This window comes from Microtus ochrogaster, chromosome 24 (assembly GCF_000317375.1).
Source record: "Microtus ochrogaster isolate Prairie Vole_2 chromosome 24, MicOch1.0, whole genome shotgun sequence".
NCBI lineage: Eukaryota > Metazoa > Chordata > Mammalia > Rodentia > Cricetidae > Microtus > Microtus ochrogaster.
In genome coordinates, this window is record NC_022024.1 from 33,759,353 (window position 1) to 33,767,041 (window position 7,689).

The window sequence follows — 7,689 nt, forward strand, 5'->3', positions numbered from 1 at the left end:
TTTAGAATGACCAGTTTGATAGTCCATTCCCTGAGTTGCCAGACTTTTCTATACCAAATGAGAAACTTTGGAATCGTCTCCTTTAAAAAAAAAAAAAAAATTAAGCTTACTTCCAAGGGTTTCAAAGCCTCCAGCTAGGATCTGGCTTCGGGTTTCTGACACAAAACCCTTCACATAGCCTGAAGAATTTCCCTGGGCATTTCTGGTGTAATCAAATTTCATGTTTTAACTATTAAATTACAGGCATTCAATTATGTTTTCCAAATGTCTACATAGACATCCTGAAGGCCCTCAGAAACTACCCTTAGCCCTAAGCCGAAGCTGGCAAATGAAACCTTTTACCTGTAACAGCAAAACAAAGGCCCAACCTACGATCCCAGCAGGCCGCGCTGCCAAGTGGCACGCGGTGCACCCGATCCTCATTGTGCGGCGTGGATTCTTTGTAACAGTGGGAGACACTGCAGAACAAAAATACCATTACAAATGCTTCAAAAAGAACATTTTTGGCCGCGACAGAGACTTTTGACATTATTTATTAGGTTCAAAAATGCTTCACAAAGCCTAACAATGGTTCTGTGGAAACCAATCCATCTGAGGCCCTTTCTGTTGTTCCGGGCAGGCATTGATTGGAAGATGGGCAGTGCTTGCAGAACAATTCCTTCTCAGCAGTCAGTGTAAGTGAGCAGTCACCACCGGCCTGGAAAGAGTCTGTGAACAAGCCGTATGGAAGCGCTGGGGTGGGCGTGGGGCTGCTGAGGAGCAAACCTTCATTAACTTCTTGGGAAACAAATGGGTAGAAGATCCCACGAGCAGAGGCAGGGGCTCCTTGGCTGCATGGCCCTGGAAGGCGCTAGCTGCCTTTGACCTACGTTCTGTAGGGCGATGAGAATGCTTGGGGGTCATCCCTGGTGTTATGGCAGCCAAGCGTCTTCCTAATGCACTTCCACATATGCTTAGGGAATCTGGGTTTGTCCAGGAGCCCGAGGATGACATTTTATCCTGCTGCCCAGATTCCGAGGCAGTCCTGCAACTGATCTTCGGGGAAGAGCAGATCTGGTTTACACGTCTGCAGAGGCCGATGGCGGTGAAAGGTCTCAACACAGGACCTGGAAGGCAAAGCTGAGTGGTAGTCCAGCTCCAGCCTGGACAAGGACCACAGGCCAGCAGCTGGGATGGAGAGAGAAAAGAAAACCCCTGACCACCCCGTCACATAATCCAAATGCTGGCTATTCCTTTGCTGGCCCTGGGAAGAGGCTGCCGAGTACAAGAACAAGAACGGTTTCAAAGGAGCCTGTCCAAACCTTCGGAGGGAAAAGGAGAAGCTTTGTGACTAAAGCCGGGCACCAGCTTCTACTTCTGGGAAGTTTGTAAAGAGAAAGTTATTGAGTTGTGTTGGATATGCTAGAAGGGGTCAATGGCCGGCTCAGGCTAACCACTGATGATCTGAAAGCAAATCCAAACATTAGCTACGCCATGGATTTTCTTAGAATTTATAAAACCAGCTGAAATGCAAAAAGTAGATAACCCCCGAAGATGAGCCTACCCAACATTCACTCTCCCGCTGATATTAATATCCAGTTTAATTTCTATTCTTTCCCCACTGTTGCAATTCTATCTACATTTTATGCATACAGTCTTCCATTTTTATTTGAGAAATTCTGCACATTGACTCATACACATTAGAGGTCTGTTCCATCAGTAATAAATTAAGATAATTTACACACTTAAAATCATTTCCTGCAACTCTCTAATGGGCTTCTTAGTAATGGGCAAATCCCCAAAATCTTTCAAACAACCACAGAATTCTTTCCCAAGCACAGCATCATCCTAACACTGGGCGTCAAACAGCCAATGTGTTTCTAAGGAGTTAAACTGAATTCCCACCACATTGCTCTGTGCCTGGTAGGTACTGAGTATCTTCCGCTGTGCACTCAATATACCTGTCAAGCAGACAAACCAAACAAGAACCGTTTAGGGAACCTGGCAAATCCAAAGAACGAGTTATTCCTGCACACAAAAACGGAACACTGCCAAATGTCTGGGTGAGTGAAAGCTTCCAAACTCGGTGCTTGACAACATTCTCATAACACCTATCAACATGGACTTTCCAGCCCTTGCATATGCGTCACTTAATTATGGTCCATATTCAGGGCATGAAGAATCTGCTGAAATTCTGGAATTTAGCACAATCACACATGACCTAGGCAGAGCATGCTATCCTATCTCTTACGCTGAAAGACGGGCATTCTTTCCTTTGGAGTACCGCAGCAATCACTATGGCACATTTGACCAGCAACAAGGAGACAGTGTGGCCTGACAAAATCTGGGCCATCAGGGTCCAACCCTGAAACACCAGCTGTCCTAAGCATCTTTGCTCTCACTGGGAACATGGAGCTTTTGCTATGTCACGTGATTGCCGATGAAAATCAATCTGTTCATTCGTTTATGCATTGTCTCACCTGTGAGAAGCTGTTAGGTGCCCAATAGCATTCGAGACATTAGAGACACCGAAGAGAATAAGGTGAGCATCATCTCTGCCCCAACACAGCCTATGGTCTCTTTGTGGGGGCAGGAGGGGAAAAGGAGATGGGAGCCGACTCATGAATAAGAAATAAGTAAGCTTAGAAGTCTTAATGATAATCCTAAGAGACAAAGCAAGAAAGGAGATTAGGGAAGACCAAGTGTGTCATACTTAACTAAAAACTTGAATATGGAGAAACAAACTGGTTAAATGTCTGAGGGAAGATGACAACAAAGTGTTTAGAATCGAGAACTTAGAAAGTGCTTCAGGCCGAAGAACCATCATTGCCCTGTTAACTCATCAGCCAAGGATGTTCTGGCCTGGAGTCAGGGTTGGAGGTTTGAATCCTGACTTCAACCCTACAGTAACAGAACCCCAACAGGCCTCCAATTCTGCTTCCAAATTATAAGAAAGCAACACTTTTTATCTCTGTGGAAAGATCAAACGGATGAGAGCTGAAGGCATATATGCTCATGTTGGCACATTGCCTTACACAGAGAAAGACTCAAAACTGGAGAGATGGCTCAGTGGATGGACCGCTTGCCTCACAAGAATGAAGACCCAGGGCACATGTGGAAATGCCTGCTGTGGGAACAGATGTTTGCAGCCCCAGAGTTGAGTAGGTAGAGATGGGAGGATCCCTGGGATCCTCTGGCCAGCCAGTCGGACCTAATTAGGAAGATGCAGTCCAATGAACCCTGTCTCAAAAGGAGGCAGACTCCTCTAAGACTGAGATATGAGGCTGCCCTCTGACCGCCACACACATATACATGGACACACACACACATACACACACACATACACACACACACTCACACACACACACACACATATATACACATACACACATACACACACACATACACACACACATACACACACACACTCACAACACACACACACATACACACACACATATATACACATACACACACACTCACACACACACATACACACACATACACACACATATATACACATACACACACACATACACACACATACACACACATATACACACACACACACACACATATACACACACACACACACACACAAACATATGCACATAAAGTTTTTCAAAGTGTTAACTGACTCGTATAATCTGCAACCCATCATTAGGTCCAGCATCCTAGAAATAAAAGATTCTCTGACTTGGTGTCTATAGATCAACAGAACCTGTGTTGGCATTTGGAAGGAAAACTCTCCACATTGGAAAAAACAACAACAACAACTCCATTCCAAGAAGGCTCCATAACACCAACCCAATCCTTCTTCCTAACATTTCCCAGATACCTACGTCCTAGAGTCTCTACCGTGTTTGGGAATTTTTGAAATGAGCCTTCTAATTACAAATACACTTCATAGCACTAATTATCCTTGATTTATGGAGGAAAAGACCAAGCTCAGAAAACACCCATGGAACTGCATCATGGCTACAAGATTGATGTGGGAGAGAGCCGAGACCTGAGCCAGGGTCTTCTGTTCCAAAACTCTTTTTTTTATACTCCATTTAAAATTATTGTGTGTGCACATGAATATGCTTGGCCTGTGTGCCCACCACACTGTGCTGTACACACCTGCATGGGTGGACACAGACATGTGCGTCCAACATCATGTGTGTGAAGGTCAGCAGACAACTTCACTGGCTTGAGACAGTCTCTCTGTGTGTTTGTTGCCACTCACCCCTGCCTACATTGATGAACTTCCAAGGGTTCTCATGTTCCCCCTACCTCTCCTCCTCATTCTTGAAACACTGGGGTTATAGGCATGAGCTCATATGCCCAGTTTACGTGGATTCGAGAGGTTCAAACTCAGGTCTTTCAAATACCTTAGCCACTGAACTATTTCCTCATCCTCTGTGCCCTTATTTTTAATCTTTCCTACTAGGACAGCTGACGTTGAAACATTTAATTATCATACATATTACCCTATCCTATTCATTCACAGCTACTTTGTTTGTAAAGTAAGGGGGCTAGCTGTCTAAATGTTACATGTTGGTTTTGTAAAAAGCCATAAAATGCTCAGTATGGAGTCTAGCTTAGGATAACAGCTTAACATATATGATGTCGCCGCTACTGTTTGGTGCAACACCTAATGATCAATAACTTGTCATCAACACACACCTGTCCGCTCAAATGCAGTGTCAACCAAAAGCCTAACGTCTCACTTATAAAGCTCTTATCATGCTTCTAGAATATGGCTCACCATTGATTCGATAACCAGCAGTTTTGTTAAATTGAAGTTAAAACCAGAAAATGACAAATTAAGACAAGAGAAGTCAGAAACCACAACGTGATACCTACCAGAATCTCCCTTGGATTTGCCCAAGGGATGGTTCTGAAGTGGTATGTGTCTACCTGCAGCTTCCAGGAAAATGGTATTCACTGAGTATGATCGTTTAAGAGGCTTATCTGCAGCTGGCTTTTCCAGAAATGGGCTGGTCCAGGCCTGCTTAGGTGCTCCTCTAAGTCGCTTCTGCCTTCTGTCCTTGACAGTAGAGAACAAATCATCTTCGTCCGTCTCACTGGAGGATGACAGGGAAGGACAGGCTTCTCCATAAACTTCTTCGAAAGAAACTGTGCTCGCAGGAGAGTTGGGGATTATGTACTGTGGAGTGTAAAGTAGTCCGTTATCTGTCAATGGACTAGGAGTCCCTTCTATAAATCCTGTAAAAGGGAAAGACGTTAGTTGGAAAGAATCACTTCAAAACCGTTGTCTAGATTAATGGAAGGAGGCAGGGATGGAGTTGTAGATGCCTGTGTGTGTGTTTTCTGTTTCACATCCGAGCAAGCACGCATGACTGTGACAGGAACTGGGGTGTCTACCTCAGAGGGAAGACGGTGGGAGGAGTATGGAGCGTGGAGACAGATGTGAAGCGCTGAGAATACTGATGCATGTAGCAGGTACTGCATGATGCCCTGAACACAGTTGCTGCTGAATCCTTGCAAGAGCCACAACTAGATGAAACCATTCGTACCTCCATTTTATAGTAAGGACACTAGATTGCAGTTTGTGTGAAGGGCTGAGAATACTGATGCATGTAGCAGGTACTGCATGATGCCCTGAACACAGTTGCTGCTGAATCCTTGCAAGAGCCACAACTAGATGAAACCATTCGTACCTCCATTTTATAGTAAGAACACTAGATTGCAGTTTGTGAGTGCCTCCCACCAAAAACAAAACGCTGTGTTGAAGCTCTGTACACCTGTGCTTGCGATCTCCAATACCCGCACATGTGGCCTCGTTTGGGGATAAAGTTCCTAAAAATGTAATTGAAGAAGAAGTCATTCTGAGTTAGGGTTCGTTTTGTTTATCCTTCTTATAAAACTGAGACACACGAGAGTGTGCCCTCATGGAGACACAGGCAAAGGTGAAGGCCAGTGAAGATGAAGACAGGGATTGGGAGCCTAAGTACACAAGGAGCTACTAGAAGGAAGAAGCAGATAACCCTTCTCTAGGGCTTTCAGGGGAAGCATGCCCAGGCGGTCACCTTGATTTGGGACTTCTGGCCTCCAGAATGGAATGAATAAACTTATGTTTTTCTAAGCCACCCATTTTGTGACCAATTCTTACAATACTCCAAGAAGCCAACATACATTAGAACAGGTAGCTCGTCCAAGTTTACATAAATACTAATGAACAGAGTTAGAACTTCAGCCCAGACTCTCAATCCCAAAGCACAAGTCCAGGGCGGGGGTGGACACTTCTTTAGATGCATTAGCAAGGTGAAAAACACATTGCTTAAAGGTGCCTTGGAGGGCTTGGAGGTGGCTCTGTCAGGAAATAGTTTGCCTTGCAAACATGAGATCTGAGCTGGATATCTCAGAACCCATTTTATAGACAGAGAACAGACAGACAGATACACATACACACACGCACACACACACACACACACACACACACGGGCACACGGGCACATTTATAATTCTAATGTTGTGGAATCAGAGATAGGTAGCTCTCCAGGGCTCAACAGCCAGTCATCCTAAGCTTGGCTAGTCCCAGACCAGGGAGAAGGTAAATGTGAGTGAGCCTTCAATAGTCAAAGGCAGCCATGGACACAGCCAGGGCAGTGCCAAGCAATGGGGAGTTATAGAGATAAAAAACAGGAAGAGAAGAATAGTCTCTGTGGACAGACAATATAGGGGAGTGTGTATGCGTGTGTGTGCACATGCACACAATTTTAGGATTATAGTTTGAAAGCAACTGAGATCCTTTTAGGGATAAGAACTCTTGGAAGGAGCAAGAGAATGGACAAGGCTTATTTTATCTAATTACCAAATTCAATCTTTTTACAATTATGTGTGTTACAGAAATAAAAACATGAATTTTGACCTAAGATATGTTATTCTCATCTCAGAATAGTAGGAGAAATCAGTGAAAGCAGTTCAAGTTTTTTGGCAATTTACAGCTTGGAGGCCTGGGAAATTTCTCTTTAATTTACACATTCTCAGACTCTCATTAATAAAATATGGAGAATTACAACTGCCTCTTGAGAAATGACAAAGCACAGACTAGACGGTGTGTATAATGTAGAACATAGTTGGTGTGTAGAAAATAAATATTAAATATTGACATTATTACATAGTAAAGTCAAAGCTTATATGAAAGAATCATTCTTAAATACAAAGATGGAGAAGCATACAATGAAAACAACAAAGTTTGAAGAAAATAAACTAAAATCCATAGTTCATATACTGGAATTTCTATGAATTTTTAATTAGACAAAAATAAAATAGTTTAGCATTCATAGTGCAGATGTACTTAATGACATGTCTTTTCAGATAGCAGTGACATAAAAGGAGATCTTCAATGGGGGGAGGAGTGTAAAGAAAGAGAAATTTCCAGGGCTTTGGAATCTCCTCAGGTTGAGTGATATGCAGGCTAATTTTGAGAGCTGAAGAGGAACTTGCAAAAAGACATTGAGTCTGTGACAGTATGACCAAATGAATTACATCCTCTAGAAATTATATTCAAGCCCTGAGCTTCAGTAGCTGTGAATCTGCCCTTAATTGGAAATAGACTCTTTACACATGAGAGTCAAGAAGGGGTCACTGAGGTCGTCCTTAATTCAATATGGCTAGTGTCCTTATAAGAAGAGAAACAGATACAGATATAGAAGAATACCACGGGATGGGAGAGACACAAATAAAGAGGTGTTTCTAATA

General features: G+C 43.4%; 1 protein-coding gene across 1 annotated transcript in view; it reads right to left on the reverse strand.

The window, feature by feature from the left end:
* Positions 1–669: 669 nt before the first annotated feature.
* The window catches only part of C24H12orf42 (chromosome 24 C12orf42 homolog), a 44,503-nt gene continuing 37,483 nt past the window's right edge, over positions 670–7,689 (reverse strand). The window contains exons 3-4 of the mRNA XM_026784451.1: positions 4,828–5,190; positions 670–1,106 (exon numbers count right to left, since the gene is read on the reverse strand). Coding sequence (XP_026640252.1) covers positions 670–1,106; positions 4,828–5,190 — 800 coding nt within the window. The remainder of the gene's footprint in view (positions 1,107–4,827; positions 5,191–7,689) is intronic.